The sequence below is a fragment of the Daphnia pulex genome, chromosome 3, assembly GCF_021134715.1.
Source record: "Daphnia pulex isolate KAP4 chromosome 3, ASM2113471v1".
Classification (NCBI taxonomy): Eukaryota; Metazoa; Arthropoda; class Branchiopoda; order Diplostraca; family Daphniidae; genus Daphnia; species Daphnia pulex.
The window spans coordinates 11,433,654-11,454,170 of record NC_060019.1 but is presented as its reverse complement, the minus strand read 5'-3'; the positions used below and the strand labels follow the sequence as shown (position 1 = coordinate 11,454,170).

Below are 20,517 nucleotides of genomic sequence, written 5' to 3'. Positions count from 1 at the left end.
TGGGAGAAACATTGGCGTTCGGCTTTCAAAAGCAGACACAGAGAACGAAACCGGTTTTTTGGCACCACGATTCTTTTTATGTGTTTTAACTATAAAACAGCATCGGAGACTCTATATATAATACACTCCGTGTAAAAGAACATAAATATTGCGTGTATAGTTATTGAACTCGTTATTAGATTTATCCATGTTTAGACTGTACACGTTTAATTCGGCGAGAGGAGAATATAAAATCAAAAGGAAAGTGGGAAAAAAACAAACAAACAAAATAAACAGAAAAATAGTTGACAGTTGATATCAGCGTCAAATCCAATCATTTGAAATTTCATTTTTTTTCTTTTTCGCCCGACCTCCGCGCCATCATCATCTATATAGCTGGATCTTTTTATCAAGACTTTTCAACACATCAGAAAGCCATCAGAGCGTATATCAAAAACAAAAGGAATGAAGCGATCGAAAGAGAGATGTGAGAGATATAAGTCTAAAAGTTGAAAGGCGTAAAAAAGTAATCGCCCGACACAATCAAAAAGAGATGATAACAAAAAAACAAAATAAAAACAACCTGACAATATAATAAAGTCCACAGTTTTCGGTTGAATAATACATAAACAACTGGCGCGCTATTGGTTCAGGATTAAAGAAATAAAAATAAAAAATAAAGGAGAGCGAGTCTGATGGCGGGGGGAATACAATAAACCAGCAGGATAGGCAGAATGATAGAACGATTCCATAACCATATCTACGAGTGTAATAGAATATCCTAGATATTTATATTTATATATATATGCACTGGAGAATAATGTAGTAAAAAAGAGAGAGAGAGTCGAGAGAGATAATAATAAAAAAGAGAATGGAAAAAGGACCACAACCCATCACGAACGCACACGCTCTTTTTCTCTGCTATCATCTGGCTAACAACAACAACAACAAAAAAAAAGGGAAAACAACCAAAGAATCTAACAGGAGAGAGACAACCAATAGTGCAGGAGAGGAGGGATCTAGAGAGAGGAGTTTATATATCCAGAAACGGGAGTCTAAAAAGGAATGTTGAGCCACGTCAAAGCCACGATTCCTCTCCTGGTATTTCTTCTTTATTTCCCCACCGTTTGCTCGCGAGATCGCAGTGTAGGATATATTGGCTACTGGTGGAGATGGATATCGTTAGAGGCCTACATATACCCTTCACTGACACGGGTTTACTGGCAGGCGGAATTAAGTGGAGATGGAAAAATAATGGTAGACGTCGGGTACGCAGTCACTTATTATTTCACTAACAGATGACCCAGGTTTTTTTTTTATTTTTCAGACGGCCGTGTGTATAGAGTTGGCCCATATTGTGTAATGATTTAAGGTTGTCGTGGGAGAATATCAAATGGATTTTAAAAAAAAAAGTTGGATGTCTATTACTTCCGCGTTCGCGGAAGGAAAACAAATTTTTCGGATGAATATTTTTCGGGTGGTGATCCTTAAATGATTGAAACTTTTTTCCCTTTTTTTTTTAATAAGTCACTTATTGGTTTTGGAAATTGAAAGGAGAGAATGATTGAACAAATGCGAGATTTTTTGGTTTTTAGAGACAAAGTTGCATTTCAAGAAGAAAGACATGAAAAAGACTCAAACAAAGACAAATGAATGTAAATTTTTTTTTTGCTTATTTCATATTTTGTTTCTTTTTTCGCTTCGTTTACTGGTAACATTATTTTATATTTTTAAAAAGTTTTTTTTTTCTTCTTTTGCTTCAATTTCATTTTTCGCGGGCTTCTTTCAAGTTATTAAAATGGAGGAAAAAAAATGAACAAATCTTTATCAAAAAATTTTCTAAATAAAATTTTAAAAAAAAAGTAGAAGCAAGGATTATCCAATTGCCGATTGTTCCTTCACTCATCCTCCGGTACACTTTGACAATATGCGTGTATAGGGATTATTCTCTGTTGTCATGCCATAATTGTCATTCACTCGGCTACAAATAAGAAAAAAAGGGGGTCCACCAAGAACTCTGAATCATTTACAAGCTATGCATATTAGAATATATGTATACCCGTTAACACAATCCTCCCCGAAAAATTTTGGAATCGATACAAAAAAAGGGAAAAGTAATAAATCCAACAAAATAGAGAGCTAGAGTGAGAGAGGAAGTAATCGAAAATGGATAGGAAAAAAAAAAACAAGAGAGAGATAGAGAGCCAAATTTTTTCGAATATAAGAGAGCCAGAGTCAACATTTGGAACACGTCAATACCAAAAAGGATTGAAGAAAAGTGAAGACAAAAACAGAGACAAGAGAAATATATATATATATAACTCGAATGGAAACAAACGAAAAAACTAGGGGAAATAGAACCACAAACCCTAATAAAAAAATTTGTTTTTTTCTTTTTCTTTTCTATATGCAAAAAGGGGAAAAAAGAAACGAGGCAAATATTCAATCAAAAAATTTAAAAAAGGCCCAGATCGAAAAAAAAAAACCGAAAGAAGAGAGCGAGAAAACAAACCAACAGCATATCAGATCCATGTCAACCCAAATATCATGCATGATACAATATTCTTTTATTATTTATTATTGTTGTTATTGATTTGATATTTTTTTTTTAGTTTTTTTTTTTTTAGTTTTCTTTTGTTTTCCTTTTCTATGAAATGGATTATTATCAAAGGGACTGCAAGAGAAGCCGAAAAGAGGAGAAAATCAAAATGGATCTTCTTTTTTTTTTTAGATTTTAAGTTTGAAAAAATTATTTTTTTTTTTTCATGTTTGATCTGATATAATATTTGTCTTCAAGATGTTGTTGTTGTTGTTTTCTAGCTAGAGGGCTGGACGTCCGTTGGCTGAGGCGGCGTTGACGGATTTGGGGCGGGGCGGTTGATCGTCGAGCTCGCGGTCGCTGGAAGAGTTGTTTTCTTCGCCACTGCTCAACGTCGACCGGCTGTTGGTGCTGGCCAAAACCAAGTGCCTCATCTGGCGGATGACGGCCGTGGCGTTGTACGCTTGCTGCAAACCATCCGACGACGACGCCAACCAACCAAAAACGAAAAAAATCAAATAAATAAATCAGAAAATCCAACCCAAAAAAAAAGAGAAAAAGAAACACATCAATATCCGTCAAACACTTTTGCTCCGTTCAAGCAAAACGCACACGCGGATAAATGGATCAAAAAAACGTTATGCCATTCAAGCGAGTGATTGCCATGCTTTCATCACAAACGGTTAGAATTCACAGTCAACATGCGACGACGAAATCGACAAAGAAACAAATAAAAAAAATAAATAAAATAAAACAAGAAACAACGGGCGTCCCACGCGCGCACGTCTACGGCACTTGTAGACAAAAATGGAAAACCCCATGCCCCGTTTCACATTACGTCGAGTAATTGAATGTCAAACACTCGCGCCCGTAGTTGCTGTTTTCAAGTGAGACCAGCCACGACGAAGAAGAAGAAGAGAGGAAAATAAAAAAAGAAAACAAATCGTGCAAACATATAAATAAATCAAAAAGCGCGAGCGAGCGACGGGCTATACACAACACGGTCCAGCGACTGTCGTTCACCGCGTGGGGGGAGTTTCCCGGGCTCGTATTTTATGAATGTTGGGGAAAAAAGTTCGCAAGCGCTGCAAAACGCTATTAATGCATTATTCGTTGATTCCGTCTACTTTTTTTTTTTTTTTTTTTTTTTTTCTCTATCAGGAATGGAATGAGCAAAAAAGAGGAAGGCGGAAAAACGCGTGAGTGGGAAGCGGCACCGCATACCCGCAACACATTCCCTTTGGTGCCGTATCTTTTGGTTTATGCAGCGACGAAACCCAACCCCCAAACCACCACCGACGAACGAACGAACGAACGAACGAACGGGATTCAATTCCGCTCCGACGAGATTCACCGCCCAATTTCGTTTCGGTAAGATGTTGTTGCCACCCGCAGGAAGAGAAAAACAAAAAAGAAAAAAAAAATTCTTATCTAACATTTGAATCACGGCAAGGCTCGTCGCACTACTTATCCGGCGTGAAGAATAAATTTTCAATAAATTTCATCCCAGCCGAGCGGAACTACTGCACGCGGTGGGTGGGATTATTCCAAACTCTTTTCTCTTTTCGTATTTTCGGAAGAAGGAAAAGATGAGAAAGAAAAGAAAAAAAAGGAAAATAAAAAGAGAGATATGGCGAACACAAAAGAGAAAGGAGAGAGATGAAAGAGCAAAAGGATCAAGGAGCGAAAGCAAATGAAAGACTTGGATCGATCAGTCGCAATTAGAGTTGACCAAAAGGCTTGGGTGGAAAAAATAAAAAATAAAAGTCGCCAAACATTTTAACTTCTCCTATCGATTTTGATCGTCTGGCAAAATAGAATTGATGGAAAAAATAAATCATCACACGTGCGGGGGTTGGTACAGGAGAGCCAGGTAGGGGGGGGGGGATCACACAACACGCGCAGACACACATAAATACGCAAAATATTACTAGTAAGGTATCATTGAGAATCAAGAGTTGGACGGCGCCTGCGCGGACTAAACGACCCGTGCGTCTCTCTCGTCTAGCTTGAGTCACACATCCCCCTTTATCGACTCGGCCGGGATGGAATATAATATTTGGGTTAGAACATGGTATCGGGAAAAAAACCACTTTTTTGTTTGTTCTCCCACCGTCGTGATTCTGGTTGTCAGACATTGCCCTCCGTTTCAAGAATCATTTGGCCAAACTTGTCGGCGACACGAATAGATATCAACCCGAACCCCCAGAGGATTTGTCGACAATCAACGGAAATAGAACCAAAAAATGGTGAAATAAATGTGACCGGCATACCACCTAAAGACTAAAAATACACACACACACATAGAATATCCGAACGGGAAAAAAACTAAATGAACGGACGGCCTAAATTTTTTTTGTGGAGGTCATTGTGAGGCGCGCACACAGTGTGTCGGTGTGTGTCAATAACACGGAAAAACTGCCTAGTGGCCATTTCGTGTTTTCTAACATTAAACGGTGGCTGTACACATTGAATGTAACATGCTCAACTAATCGAAAAGAAACAAAGGCGACACCATTGCGTTTTTGTTTTTGGCTCTTCTACTAGGAACGTTTAGAACGGGCGGCACGAGATTGGTCCGCAACAATCTCTGAACCGACAAACGGACAAAAGACAAGAGCAAAAATAAAAATAAAAGACAGAAAAAAAAAAGAGAGACGGACTTCAAGATGAAGTCAAGTCCCAAACACGCACATGTCAGCTCGGACGTCCGTTTCTCGAAGTGCCAGCGTCGATTTGTAAGAAGATTGGAGAAACAAAAAAAAGAAAGAAAAGAAAAAGAAAACATGGGCCATTCAATCGAAACGGACCCATGTCGGACGAGGATCGGTAAAAAAATAAAAAAATGAAAATGAAAAAAGAAAGAAGAGTGGTGATAAAAAAGCGAGGCGGAAATAACCAGCAGTTCTTTTGTTTTTCTTTTGTTATTTCAGAAATGGCCGGACGGACTTTAGAGATCCATGGGATCGGCGGTGGAACCGTCGGCGATCGATGAACCCGGCGCCACGGGAACGCCAGCCGGAGCGGTAGAAGAAGAAGCGGCCGCAGAAGAAGCTGCGGTCGACGAGGAAGGGTCGATATCGATAGCGTCGAGCTGCTGCTCCTCTCTATGGTTGAGAGTGCTGCTGGACTCGACGCCGGCCTTGGCATTGGCCGCCGCTTCTTCCTTCTCCTCCTGGATGGCGGCCGGAATCATGGACGACGAGGAGAGCGCCAACCGTTGCATCTTGTGCACCATGGCGATGGCGTGCATCAGTTGCTGTACACACACGCCGATGCGCCGGCCCGCACCGACACAAAAGAGACACACAATACACACACACAGAGAGAGAGAGAGACGGACCAGGCAATTATTCAGACGAGTTCTCTCTCCTGCAAACTCTGCATATATACACACACGTATAATATTTATAATATGATATGATATGGATATATTTTCTCATGAGCCACTGTTTTGTTTCCCCATTGGTTGGCCGGGACCTTTTTCTTTTTGACGAGTTGAGCCAGACCTGCCGGCCACTGTGTGCCGTTTCCTTCGCCCCTTTACTCGTCGCGTCAATCCCGCTAATTGGATCGGACAACTGGACACACGAGTTTTGACTGGCAAGTCGCTCAAGATCCAATAAATGGCGTACTTGCGTATAGACCATGAGTCCACTTGTCAACCGGAGACGACGGCCAAAGTGGCTCTAGTGAGAGGAGAGAGGAGAGAAGCTGCTGCTGCTGCTGCCCAGTTTCTCTCTTGGCTACTACGCTTGTCAGTCGGGACTGTTGGCGGAAATCGGATGTTAAGGGCAGTCGAGAAATTGGACACACGAAAGGTGAAAGGTATCGGGTAAATGTCGAGCGCTACATTCGAGTTGCCGAGCCTGTCACAATCCAATTGATTTTCTCGGCAAAATAAAAAAAAATAGGAAAAAAGACTCACTGACTGACACACGCACGTAACCTTTCCCTAGGCAAAAAAGAAGAAAAAACAACCCAGCCCGCCATCGCAATCGATTTGACATTCATCAGGTGAAGCCAAAATGTGTATGAGCAGTAGCTCGACGAGCACGTGACTCGTTCCTCCCAATGTCATTTGATTTCCTTTGAAAAAAAAAAAATAAATAAAATGTGAGCGTCACAGTGTCCATCGGAACGATCGTCGACTTGTGTCTTGTCCGGCGCCTATCCGTCTCCTGTTACACAACCCCGGAGGAATCAAAAACCCATCCAGGCTAGCATCTCGATCCTACCCATTATCGGGTTTCGTCCGGTTAAAATTTCCCGAGAGACAATGATCAACGTAACAGAGAAGGGGGGAATAATGTCAACACAAGAAGTGACAGCTCAGGAAAAGGAGAAAGAAAGAAAAAAAAATGGGAGGAGGATTTTGGGATGGGTATAAAGGATCATGCTCCGCTGGCCAAAAGGAATTGTTTTCCTCTCTTAGTCTTAGAGAAGATGAGAGACATCCATCACCGAAAATGTGAGCAAAGAGGAGGAGCCAGTGAGTGTGTATGAGTCAGGAAGAGATATAAAGAGTCGGGGCGGAGTTGTATAGACAGTCGTTAGCAATCCTCGTAAAAATTTAAAAATAAAAAAAGGAAGAAGAAGAAGAAGTCTGACGCACAAGGATTTTTCGAGTGTGTGTAGACCGGGAGGCGCGAGAGGATTAATTGCAATCAATATTTCAAAATGCGGATGAGAAAAATGAAAATGAATGGAAGAAGAACGAGAGAGCTCGGCAAAGATGAGTAGAGTATAAAAAGTATAAGTAAAAAGATTATTACGAGAAAAATAGACGAGGTATAGTAGTAGCATCAAATATACAGTACCCACCAAACTATTAGGTACACCCCCCTATTTTCAATGCATTCTTATGGCACTACGTGTCCTAGAACAAATGCAATAACTCTTGAACCGCTTGGGCTAGATTTTTTTCCTTTTGGCCCTGAGTAGATCTAATGATGATCTACATTTTTTCTACACATGAAGTTGTCGTAGGATTAACCCCCACGGCGCTACGGTATCGTTCAGTTTATTAGGTACACCCGTTTTCCCCCCATATGCGCCGTGTTAAATACGGCGTTTTCCAAAATTTACAAAAAATACTAAAAATCAAGCTAAAATCTTTTTCTTTGTGCCAAAAGATGCAGAATTCTTCACTCTATACGAATATAAAGAATAATTTACAATCAAACCAACTCAGAGAACCCTTCCCTATACCTCAAAGTTTTCCACTTCAAAATTTGTACTTTTTTCAACAAACTTGCACTTTCGCCAGCAGAGGGCGCCCAATTTCGCCAAATTTTGAAGTGGAAAACTTTGAGGTATAGGGAAGGGTTCTCTGAGTTGGTTTGATTGTAAATTATTCTTTATATTCACATAGAGTGAAGAATTCTGCATCTTTTGGCACAAAGAAAAAGATTTTAGCTTGATTTTTAGTATTTTTTGTAAATTTTGAAAAACGCCGTATTTAACACGGCGCATATGGGGGGAAAACGGGTGTACCTAATAAACTGAACGATACCGTAGCGCCGTGGGGGTTAATCCTACGACAACTTCATGTGTAGAAAAAATGTAGATCATCATTAGATCTACTCAGGGCCAAAAGGAAAAAAATCTAGCCCAAGCGGTTCAAGAGTTATTGCATTTTTCTAGGACACGTAGTGCCATAAGAATGCATTGAAAATAGGGGGGTGTACCTAATAGTTTGGTGGGTACTGTATGAACGAGGAAGTTAAAGATTTTTTTAAAGAAATAAAAATGAGGAAAGAATGAAAGATTAAAAAAAAACGAAAAAAATAAACCTTGACAAATTGGAATTTAAAAAATGTTTCAAGTATAGACGTACCCTCCATCGCGACTTGGCAAAGTTCTTTTTCAGTTGCTCAGAGACGGAACTATGGATGTTCTTGGTGCTGGCGGCATTGCCAGATATCCTGATGGATGGCAGGAGGGTGAAGAAAAAGAAAGAAAATTAAAGATTTGGTTATCCAATAAAAAATGTAAAAACAAAATTTAAAAAAAAAACGGTTGGGAAAGGTTCGGAGTCAGCTGAGGCCGTCATTTAAATCATTGGGATGGGTCGGGCGGCAGCCTCAGCAGTTTTTTTTTCCAATAAACAAATCGTGACGCAATCCATACCAGGGATGTTGGAGGGCTTCGCGGCATGTGAAACGCTTGTTGACATCGACACACATGAGTCGACGGATGAAATCCTTGGCGGAATCGCTAATTTCGTCCCAATACGGAGAGTCAAACTCGAATTCACCTAACCGAGAGAGATAAAACAAACAAAATTAATAAAAAGCAAACAACAACACGTCAACAGCCATTTCGACACCGTTCAAGGTTCAGCTCTATTAGCCGCAACAACAACAACAACAACACCACATCCGCACTTATTCTGAACGACGGAGAAGCGAAACAAGCGGGAAACGGTCGTGAGGTGAGAGATTTTATCGATCCCGATTGCCGGGGGCCTATTCCCCCCGCACACACAAACACCGAAGGGGGGATGAAGTGCCAAAATGGTGAACTCGAGTTGATTAATAACAACGCGCGCGACAGCACCCCACCCAAACGTCAATAGCCCACCTCCCCCCCCCAAAGGGGTCATTTTGTCAAAAGGGGACGAGCACATTTCCTCGTTGCTGTGTCGACCGTCTCTCTCCATCTCATTGTCATTCGGCCGTCGTAGCGGAGAATTTTTCCGCCCGGTACGTGAGCGGTTGCACGAAGCACCAGGATGTTGCCTGGATGGTTGGTGGTGTGACTGTGACGTCAAACCACTTTCGTTACGACGCAGGACACAATAACCCAAAAAACCATTTGATACTGGCGGCCCGTTTTCAGGCGCGTCGGAGTAGAAACGAAGGCAAGAGAGATAAGGAGAAGGATTTTTATTTTTTCTTCTTCTCTATCCGCCTCTCTCTTACCTCATCCGTCGGCCGATATTGGGTTACTACCGGATCGACGACAACCGATTGAGCAGACAAAACTGGATCAATATCGAGAGATCCCCAGGTTTATTTTATTTTATTTTTATTTTTTTACCTTTCAAGATTTGTGCGAAGAGATTGGCGTCGCTCTCGTCGTAAAAGGGCGGATAGCCGCACAGTAGGATGTAGGAAATGACTCCGATGCTCCAGACATCGACGGCTTTGCCGTAGGGCTTTTGGGCCAACACTTCCGGTGCTGTCATAAAACGGCAACAAGTGCATTTATAGATTATTCTTTCTTTTTTTTTATGGACAGGGGAGCCGGTTCGACATGCCAAATCTCAAAAGTAAAATAAAAAAAACCGAAGAAAAAGCTTACCGACATAACCGGGAGTCCCGCACGCCGTTGCCATGATACCAGAGTCTTCCATTTTGGACAATCCGAAATCGCTGATCATGATCTTGCTGTCTTCATCCGGGCAGTAGTACAGCAAATTCTCCGGCTGGATGGAGGATTTAAAAAAGAAAAAACAGAAAAAAAACACACAATGAATTCATTGATGGAATGAAAGATATAATTGACAGACTACTGCAATGGTAAATCTATCGATCCAACACGATAGGAGCGATGCAACATCTAAGCACGCAGGGGCTGAATATTGCCTCATCAGCTGGATTTCGATCGCAAAAGGTGGGTGTCGAGGTGCTACACCATATCCATCCCGCCCGGTCCTGACTAGACTAGCTGGGTATGTAGTTAGTAATGGGCAGAGAGGAGGGGGAGGATAGAGTGGCGGAGCTAAAAGTCACGACCAGCGACAACTGCTGGACAGTATCCGAAAAATAATATCAGCCGGCGCACAATTTGTATAGGTAGCGAGTTGACAAGTCCAGCAGTGTGTTAGAGAAACGAGAGAGCCGGCGGGGAGGTTACAGTCACGCACACATCGGATTACAATATATGTGTGTACATACACACAGTCGATTCTGTCGCTCTTCTTTTTCGACCCCCCCAAGTCTGACATAACATTCTTATCATCACGTTCTCTACCGTCACACCCACACTATTACTACTGTACAGCTTATATGTGTGCGTAGCAGAGTCAGTCCCACACCGGAAGACAATGGAATGGTCTCTCACACGCTCGAAAACGCCATTCTCGTTGGGTTGATTTTTTTTTTTCTTTTTCAGGCGACTTGTTTTCTTTCTTTTCTCATGTTTTCATCATTTTTGTTTTGTTTCTTTCCTTTTTCGTCACTCTTGACAATGGCGGAATCCGTCGGGAAAGGAAAAACAAAACAAATGGGAGAGGGGATATATAAGACGGATTGCGTTTACCTTGAGATCGCGATGGACGACTCCTTGCTCGTGCATGTAGTCGACGGCCTCGAGGACTTGTCGCATCAGATCGGCCGCATCCTTTTCCGTGTACGATCCTTTCTCCACGATGCGATCGAAGAGTTCGCCACCTGTCACTCTGCATTAATAAACGACGGATCAAAAAGTGAATCAACTTTATTGGGGTCGGCTAGCTCTAAGCTAGACAGACAGACAGACAGACAGCCATGGACTAGGAGCTATCGATTTCTTTTGATTCGGCCACTCGATGGTGGTAGTGCGGGTAGCGAGTCTGCCCGTCAACAACAGAGCCAATAAAAAAACACACAAGACACACAATATGGCCCACTTCGTCGCACATACTCCCCCCACCAACCAACCAACATCAATATTGAATTGTTTTCTGCACAAAGTATCCACCACGTCTGATATAGTTGTAGTCGACAATAATTTATCTAATGACCTCCCACGGAAAGATGGAAACGATTGAACAATGAAGACGACATCGTTATAACCGTTGAATATCTGAAACAAGTTGCTGGCAACGCCAGCCCAAAGGGATAAGACCCCCAATCGATTATCGATCCGGGTTGAAAATCAGGAAATTACGCGGAATATACGCAACCAAAAGATGTTAACTGCATCCACAGGGAGGAGGAGGAGGAGGATCGAGTCTGTGTGTCTTGCTCAAGTTAACTTTCTTAAACATCTTTGGCCAGCGAGTAGTGGAACTCCAATAGCCACACGATAACGACGCACCAACTTTTCTCCATCGTCTACTAGGGAAACAACTTTTGTTGTTATCCACAAACAAACCCAATGGCCCATCCGCTTTTCTGTTGTTGTTGTTGTTGAGCCGGAAAAAAAGGTGCACCGCCCGGATGGCAAACGGGAAATAATACAAAAAGGATGAAAACAATAATACGAAATAAATGACTTTGCGTCTTCTCCTCTTTGTGAATACAAAAAAAACAAGGGAAAACCAAACAAAAAAAAAGGAAAATTTGATGAAAATGTCGAGAGTAACGATACACTCTATCACTATACCTAGCGGCGGAGTGTGTTTGAAATGTAAAAGAGGAGGCGAGGTGATTTAAATGCAAATGATTTGCTGCCGTCTTCCCAATTCCGCGTTTAAATATACGTTGCCGACGGGGAGAAAGAAGGGAAAAAAAAACTCACGAAATGGGATTTATTTTGTATGATGATTATTATTACGTCGCTATTGAACGGCAACAGCTAAACCCTCACCCAACAATAATAATGAAAAAAGCCCGATGAATGACAAAATGATTGTTCATTTTCCGCGCAACGAGGCAATGGCTGCTGCATATATAGTTGGTCTAATAACAGCATTAAGCAGCTGTACGATGCGGGAATCTTGTTTGCGAACGGGGGGGAAATAGGGAGGCGACCATTTCGTGCCAAAAGATCGATTGAGCCTGTCGTCTTTTTTCGTTCTCAATATTCAATTTACATTTTTCCAGTAGGGTAGGGAGGGGGGGGGGGATCCGATGAAAGAAAAAAATGGGAAAAAGAGAACACACAATGGTAGGCGTAATTCACTCATCTATTGACCAATGTGTACCCAGCGCTATGCCCAGCCGTCCATGGGAACTCATATTCGATTGGGCGGGGCTCGCGTTTATCGATTGCCGACATTTTATTTTTTCACTCCCCAACCCCCCCTTAGTTCGGTTATTATTACAAGGAACAAAAATTGAAGCGCTCGATAATTCGCTCACTCCCTTTCGGCTTATAAATTCACGAGTATTGTGGAAAAATGCCCCCCCCCCTGCCAAAATCGCGGACTAAGAAACTCTTGATTCTTCCACTTTTGTAATCCCATTTCAGTAACGGAGTTTTTGCTTCCAACTCGATGCAAAGGCAAAGAAAAAGAAAAACTTTTTCCCCCCCAAAGGGTTTGGTGTTGACTGATTGTTGCGCTCGCTTGAAAGGATTGAGGGGGGAACGAGAGGGAGTGCGAGAAGAAGAAGAAGAAAAAAGTGAGGACGGAAAAAGAGATTAGAAACTTTCAAGTGTGTGGAAAACGGTCGGTTGGAAATGCCCCCTAGTGGTCCGGAGAACCGGCGTGATTAAAGCCAAGTTGTATCCCCCCCCCCTCTTTTGTGAGCGGGAATGCCATTGAGACGAGGCAATCACAGACGGAGAAATAGAGGTATAAGTGGTCGGCGGAGAGGATTAAATGCCAGTTCTCAATTGGATAATGCAGACGTTAAATGGGGGGAAAAGTCTCTACACTCGGGCATTTCTTTTTAACATTTGATATGCTGTATACACCACATTGCGGGAATGTTTAATGTTTCTAACTTTGAATTGAAAAGAAAAAAGTTTACTTACAGTTCCATGACCAGGTAGACTTTGCTCTTGTCTTCGTACGTCTCCAGCAGCTGGACGATATTGGGGTGCTTGAGCCTGTCGGAAAACCAACAAACAAGAACGGGAGAAATTACACAGACAACTTAGGTGCCAAAACAGCCCGACTGGAGATGGAACGTCTCTGGATCGAGAACTTGATGGCTCCATCTCCATCTACACTACGCTACAAAACCGCGCAGAGCTCTACCAGGATGTAGAAAACGAAGCCTCATAAGTTTAAATCACGAATAACTGAATACGTACGGAGCCTCTACAACTACTATTACTAGCACCCCCTCTTTCCCGCAAGAGTTATATCAGCGCATTTTTCATCCGCATCGCATGGACTTTCTGATTTCCCCCTGGGTGAGAAGATGATGATGAAGTGATCCCGGGCGCACAGCTGCGGCACCAAAGGTATTACATCTTAGACGGAACAACGCCGCGGTCTCAGTGCAAAGTATGGGGAGAGGGAGAAAACAAGAAATGAAGAAATGAAGAGAAAATGTACGGAGCGGAAACCTCAGCGCGCTGCTGCACACGCTTTTTTCTGTATTTTCTCGTAACGAAGAATAGGCGGGCTGTTGACGCCCGCAGTGGCCGTGAAGGATAGACAACAATAGCGCTTGGTTCTGGCCAGCATCTTTCATACACACGTCAGCCTTTCAAATCTAAGCAAACTTCTTTTCTTTTCTCTCCTTTTACCCCCCTCACGGCCCATCGCTCTCTCTCTCTCTAGGCTGTCTTTTCTTCTGGCCTCCCAGTGGTCCTAAATATCCTCTAGCCAAAAGAAGGAAATACTGAATAGTAATACTGTAATGGTGTCAGCAGTGGCTAGCCTACAAAGACCTGTCCGTTTCCAGCGCCGGTCCCTACACAATGGCCCCAGCGCAGTCGAATCTACAATAGCGACATTACACATTTCTGTGTAATGATATTGAAAAAAAAAATAAACGGAAATAAAAGGAAGTACAAAGAAAGACGAAAAAAAAAGAGAACAAGTCACTGAGTTCCTAATGGTAGTCATAGACACAGGTTCCGGTCGAAGGCAAGAATAAAAATGAGTGAATGAATACAATCAAACCCGGAAGGACGTCGTGTTTCTCAGACGACGTTGACAGGAGCGGAGTGAAGCGAATGATAGTAGTGCTAGTTGTTTGTTAGATTTTTCTCTTTCTTACTGTTTCTCCCTCCCCTTGTCACTAGGAGGACGTCGCTAAGAGGCCACAGATGAACGATTCTACCTATACAAGACTTAGAGATTCTACACGTTTCTTTTCTTGTTTCTAAAATATATATGTTGAATGCACTACCGCCCTTTTAGGCGGAGCCTTGTATCCATGGCGGAGAACAAGTTGTACCGCCACTGGACATGAGTATATAGCATCGAGTCCCACCAGCAGCATCCATTACCCGCCGAGTCTAGTAATAACTAGTAGCCCAGTTGCACAGAACTGGGGCGGAATCAATAAACTCGGTAGTATTACACAGTTTCCTGTCTCGACACATCATTGTCATAAAGTGAAGTGGATGTTATACAACTCGTCTGCGCTACTTTCATTTTGCTCAACGGGCGCAAAATAAAAAAAAAAGGCGGCCAACAATTCGATGCATCAGCTCCTTCTTCGACATGTGTAGGGCAAGAAAAGAAATAGATAGAAGGAACGGCTCGTGCCGTTTGCAACGAGATTGGATGTCGACGCTAATGCGATTGAGCACGAGCGCTCGATCGAGGTCTTCTCCACAGCCCCCCCCCCTCCACCAGATAGAGAAGGACGACTGTATCAGAGTAGCAACATCAATTTTAAAAACCGAATTCGGGATGATTCGAAAACCCCAATTTCAGGTTGGCAGCCAAGAAAGTACTATTCATTTATCTCAGAGCTTTTACCCCTCATAAAAGGGTCAAAGGACATTGAATAAAAGTCTCCCATCTTTGTTTAGCACCCCCCCCCCCCATTCGCTATCGATCGAAAAGTGCCAGTTCAGTCATTTTGACGATTGGGTTTTTCTTTTCTTTCCAGGGTTTCCCTCCATTACCATTCAAGCTTCAACAATTACTTAGGAGTGCTTTTAGCTTTGAACGCTAATAAATTGCCAGACAGCTGATTTCACCGGGATGTGCAGTCATTTAAGTAGAAGTTAACAGCCGGTTGCCCCCCCCCCCTCCTGTCTGGATTGTTTCTTTGACTCCTCGTTTCCACCTCCTCAGACTGCGGAAGCCGTAGTAAAATGGAATCATTTCCGATCCATCTCCATTGCAGCTGTCCTTTTTTTCCGCGATAGACCCAAGATGTCACCAATCTGTCCGTTTCGACTAGGGAAGACGCCAAGTTCACGAGTCACAACCTTTATGGCTGTCTTGTACGTACTGTACAACCGAAAAAGGACAGGCTCTCCCGCCCCCCAAAGAAAACAAATGAAAAACGAGGGGGGGGGCTACGGCTAGAGGAGAAAAAGAAGAAGAAGAAAGAAAGAAGAAGCCCATCAATTGGATCGATACGTTCCGTCGAACCTTCCTTACTTTTTTTAAAATGAAAATCGACTGCTGAATGTCGCTGGCCTCCGCCCTTGCCGTTCAATAATCAGCACTGACGTCGATCCTCTTGGAATACGATGATTCCGGCCACGGTAGCATTAGCGGTGCCAACTTTCTCCTCCGTCGATCGAAGCCTCTTCCGACTTCAATAGTTAAATACATATCCATTCCGGTTGAACGATTTTCTGTTTGTCAAACCAGGCAAAGCACCAAATGGGCCAATGGATGAGGCAGCAGCAGCAGCCAATTCATCTTTTTTTCCATTTCACCGGCTTTGTCCGTCCCGGCAACGCTATAGATAAGTTAGACGGGTGCTGGAGATTTTGCGGATGTGCAACGCAGCAACGCCGGGCTTCAAAAGCTAGCCGTGCAGTCCAGACGAAAAAGAAGAAGAAGAAGAGCGAGGGATGTAACGCTAAGCTTTTGATTGAGAACTCTCGGTAGATAGCGGTTCAATCTAGGGGAAATCCTGTTCCATCCCACCCCCCTCTTCCGCTAAAGAGAGAAATATTCCGCAGAAGAGGCTGACAATTTGCGTCCGCCTGACTGGCGAACGGTTGGTGATACTCGAAAGAAGAGCTCAAGACTGGAAGAGAGGATGCATCGAGTCCGCATCAGTTCCGCTCATCAGACAAAACTCGTGCTTTCTGCTTTCCCCCCTCCCCTTTTTTTGACTTCGTTGTTGGACTAACTCCTTGCGTCGTATGCATCATCGTCGACATGGAGAGGAGACACGGGCGGACGCCATGTTGTTTCTTGGGCACCAAATCTGTGTAGCATTCCATGTTGTCTTTATGGAGAACAGGGAAAGGCAAATAAAACCTGGATCGATCCCGACCTTCCCTCCCAATCGCCATGCAGAAACCCAAGGACTAATAGAGAACTCGGGTCCCGAGTTCATTCTAATCCCCCCACCCCCCTACGGTCTCCGTCCTCTGTTGAAATCGATAAAAAGAAGGATTCAATGACAAAACAAACGAAAAAGATGGGGGGAAACATGAAGAAAAGACGGGGAAAAAGAGACGCAAAAGGTACGACACGGGGGGAGTACCCCTTTGACATCTTCATTAGACGATGAGACAGTGAGAAACATAACACGGCTCTCATTCTAGATAGCTTCGTTAGCGAAACTCACTCCACTTCTGAATTATTTATTTCCTTTTTATCCTGCCCTTTTATTTCATAATCAGTTCACGAACACAAGAGCAGATCATTATTTCTCCTCCACCCGTTACTATCGTTACTTACGAGCAGTAGTAGTAGCGACTCTCTCATCATTTTTCCATTTACCGTTCCGTTAAGCTCACTCACAGACTTGTATCGGCATTCTTATCTAGAAACAGCAGCCGAGCACGAGCGGAAATTCCGGTTGATCCACGGGGATTTTCCATTTACGTTAGTAGTGGACCAAATGCGACATCTTCCAACCGAAAAAGAAATGCGCAGTGATATTACATGCCCTCCCAGGCTCCCATCCATTCTCAAATGAAGAAGCGATGCTCGATGGACCCGAAACAAAAGGAAAAGGGAACAAATGCCGAAAGAATAAAGACGATATAGCCGCGGCGGTGGTGATGAATCGTTCTGGTATCCACGATTCGGCCATGGCCCCAAAAAAGAACGTGGAGAATATTTAAAAAATAAAAGCTGATTGCAAATCATCCGAAACGACTCGAAGCTCGAATAAAGAATTCAAATGAATGAAGGTGAGCAATCAATCGATTATGACGGGGAAAAAAAATAGAGAACAAAAGATGGAGTTAATTGGACGAAAGAGACACGACAGACAATTTAATTGCATCGTCACCTGTCGCTAGATCGAATGTCGTAATCCGATCCAATCAAGTGATCTTTGCCGAAGGCATAACCAAATAAGGAGAGGGAAAACGTCTAGACCATTTCGGCAGAGCTGAACAAGTCATAACCTCCAACTTGGAAGATAAAACCGAAAAAAAAACTAGCGGCCAAATCTGACTTCTTGTTATTCCATAATGATTGAATACGAGTAGATTGGTAGCAATTGAGAACGAGTTTGCCTGGAGCTGTTTCGCAGTACATTCGAAGCGATTTCTCTCGTTTACTTAGCCTTTTTTCTCCTCTCTCTCTCTCTCGAATCGAATCGATAGAACTATACAAGGCTTGAAGTAAAGCTCGGCTACATGCTCCCCGCTGATAATTTACAATCGGACCGTCATTAGAGTTGCAAGAGCTTTCTAAATGAGATTCGAAGGCAAAGTCGCAGTGGACTCTTGTGTTGGCGTTGGCCGAGCTATAAGCGCGACGCTCATTTGTTATACCTTCCCAAAGTGCTAGCAGAATAAGGCCAGGTTCAAAGACGGCAGTGAATGTTGCAGGAATGTAGACCGGAGAAACCAGATTGAGACGCAAGCTACTACTATCTTTGAAGGGCAGTGAGCACGTCGACGGGAGAGACTTACCTTCGTAGAACTTTGATCTCGTTCTCTAGCGAGTCTTCCTTGCCTTTGAGCGCCGTCTTGTCAATGATTTTGACGGCAAACAGCTTGCCAGCTTCTGTTTTCGATTCGGCCAGCCGCACTTGCGAGAAAGCACCCCTGGAATACAGAAGCAAACGATAAATCAAAATTAGCTTTCCAAGAAAACAAAAGAAGAAAAAAGTATTAAAACGTGAACTTGTCGAATGACAGTCGTGGAAATATGACACAGCATTCCTGTCGAATCCGAAAGTCTCCAGCAGACAAATAATTTTTAGATTAACAGTCGATGCAGGACCGTGTGATTTGAATTATCCAGTAGATACACCTGACCTTGAAGACAAGTTGTTGTTTTGTTTTTTTTAACTCCAGCCATCGACTTAATGCTGACTGGTATTTTATTTACATGTTTACTAAACACATAATGCCCTTTCTCTTCGTTATTTCCATTTTTTTATTGGGTACTATATGATTCCAGGCGAGAAATCTAAACCACATGAAATTTCCGACGTGGTTTCATACAAGATAACGAGTTTTCCATCTACCACACACACAAGTTGTGCTTGCCCAACCATCCGTCTTCATTCGCCAAGATATATTCAGGTCCTTGTGGTCGGAAATCGGGACTCGAAAGAAGTTCAATGACGGGGTAAGAGAAAGTGCGTGTGCGTGTGGCCGGGGGGATTTTAAAAGGAAGCTACACACAATGATGGGCTGAAATGGAAAGTGGAATGTAATTCAGGCCAGCAGAAATGTTCCTAGAGTACCGAGTCAAACGAGAAACCTTCCACCCTGCTGTCATCCCCCTTCTCCTCCCCCCCCCCTCTCCTCTTTTTTTTCATGAAAACACACACCTATACTCTTAAAATAAAAGAAAGACATTCTGACCTCAATTGGAGAACCAGTTTCTACATTGAAAACTACCACAACCTAAAAATGGGCCCAATGTCTAATCCTGCATGCCAGTCAAAGATATAGTCTTTGGTTTTCCAACACGCATAGGAAATTCATCAGTGAGGTAATGTGTACTAGATTTTGGCTAGTGGTGGGAATTATTTGGTTAACAATTCTTGTGGCGTAAATTTGGAAATGGGCCATAGACAAATTAAAGATACCAGAGCTAGCCTTAATCAAGGCAGTTGGTGTGACAGCCAAACTTACGTTCCAAGGAGATCTTTCAGTTCATATCTGTCCTCCAGAGATGGTGAGGATTTGTCATCTTTTTTCAAGAGATTGGTGCTCTTCTTGCTGGACTCCTTGTCTTTATCACGTTTACCAAAAAAAGGCATTTTTGTATTCTTGCTGTTTGAAAGTCTGTGATGATTACTTTGCACTAAAAGCTGTTAGATTTCTTTCAGTCTCTGTAGTGTTCACTTCAGTTTCAATATCAATCAGACACTTCACTCCCTTACACCATTTTCTGCCTCTTTCTTTACTAATATATGTGGGTTGTCACGAAGAGCCAGTGGATCAAGGCGGAAAGAATCTGTAGAAAAATGAGAAATTTAGAATAGGATAAGTATGATTTTAAAACATCATTCCCGGTCCATCAAAAAGTAATCACCGTTACTCGTTTTCTCAAAGCAAGTTGAGGATACATATTTTCGTTTATAAATGAATTCACTCACTCTGAATTGGGAAATTTATTGGAACTAATGAACGTTAGGTCGACAATTAACGTCAAACAACCACCAGCTTTTGTTAGGGCATCTGTTGGCTGCACATTTCGTTCACTCACAGGATCGTTCACTCGCGACTTGAGCTCACGACCGCTAACTGTTCACTGGTCTCTACTGTCAAGTTACAACCAGTACTAAACGGGAGTCACGAAAAAGGGAAAACCCACTATAGAGTCTTCAGGCCTTCCAACAATACGTTTGTGGTCTGATTATTCAAGGTGCTACCCACTAGCGCCATCTGCAAATGCGAAATATCACCAACTTTACAATTTCACGATGTTGAAATCTGTCTGGCCTCCATACATGATTATATAAGACCAATAAAAAAACCGGCGGTAAAATTGTAGCTTACACAATTAGTGATTTAGTGAAACTATCTGAAAGAAAGAGAACAATTCAAAAACAAACAAAAAAAAAACAAAAAAAAAACAGAAAAATTTTGCGTCTTAAATAGTTAAGAGCTGCTCGCTACAATTTGTGGATAAAGGGGAAAATACTGATAAAAACACGATATTCGCCCATTAACCCGTAACCGCGAATACGCTAGCCTAACGACACTAGTCGCGTGCAAGAAGGGAGTTTCTCTGTACGTGATATCGTTAATATCTATCTACAGCCGCTTCGCACGCCAAATATTGATCAAACAACCTTGAAACAGAACAACGTAGAAGAGCCCACGTA

General features: G+C 42.7%; 1 protein-coding gene across 6 annotated transcripts; it reads right to left on the bottom strand.

The window, feature by feature from the left end:
- Positions 1-2,605: 2,605 nt before the first annotated feature.
- LOC124191290 (calcium/calmodulin-dependent protein kinase type 1-like) lies at positions 2,606-19,996 on the bottom strand. Of its 6 annotated transcripts, none has more exons than XM_046584435.1 (10): positions 19,722-19,996; positions 19,319-19,643; positions 18,143-18,277; positions 13,148-13,222; positions 10,787-10,925; positions 9,827-9,950; positions 9,563-9,703; positions 8,651-8,777; positions 8,358-8,445; positions 2,606-2,985 (listed from the first exon to the last, which is right to left on the bottom strand). In XM_046584435.1, exons 2-10 carry the CDS (start codon positions 19,444-19,446, stop codon positions 2,800-2,802), a joined length of 1,143 nt encoding a protein of 380 aa, XP_046440391.1. In that variant the 5' UTR covers positions 19,447-19,643; positions 19,722-19,996; the 3' UTR covers positions 2,606-2,799. The 6 variants fall into 6 exon arrangements, with proteins under 6 accessions (XP_046440391.1, XP_046440390.1, XP_046440389.1 ...); XM_046584434.1 differs by having other exon boundaries at positions 19,786-19,980; XM_046584433.1 differs by having other exon boundaries at positions 13,148-13,234; positions 19,786-19,971.
- Positions 19,997-20,517: the final 521 nt, after the last annotated feature.

Bases quoted from the DNA above. Each gene is read 5' to 3' on its own strand.
- LOC124191290 (XM_046584431.1), bottom strand. From the start codon at position 19,446: ATGCCTTTTTTTGGTAAACGTGATAAAGACAAGGAGTCCAGCAAGAAG. The intron at 9,704-9,826 runs GTAAGCTTTTTC...GTTTTATGACAG, and splicing joins CGGGACTCCCGGTTATGTCG to CACCGGAAGTGTTGGCCCAA. The intron at 8,446-8,650 runs GTATGGATTGCG...GCCATCCATCAG, and splicing joins GAAGCCCTCCAACATCCCTG to GATATCTGGCAATGCCGCCA.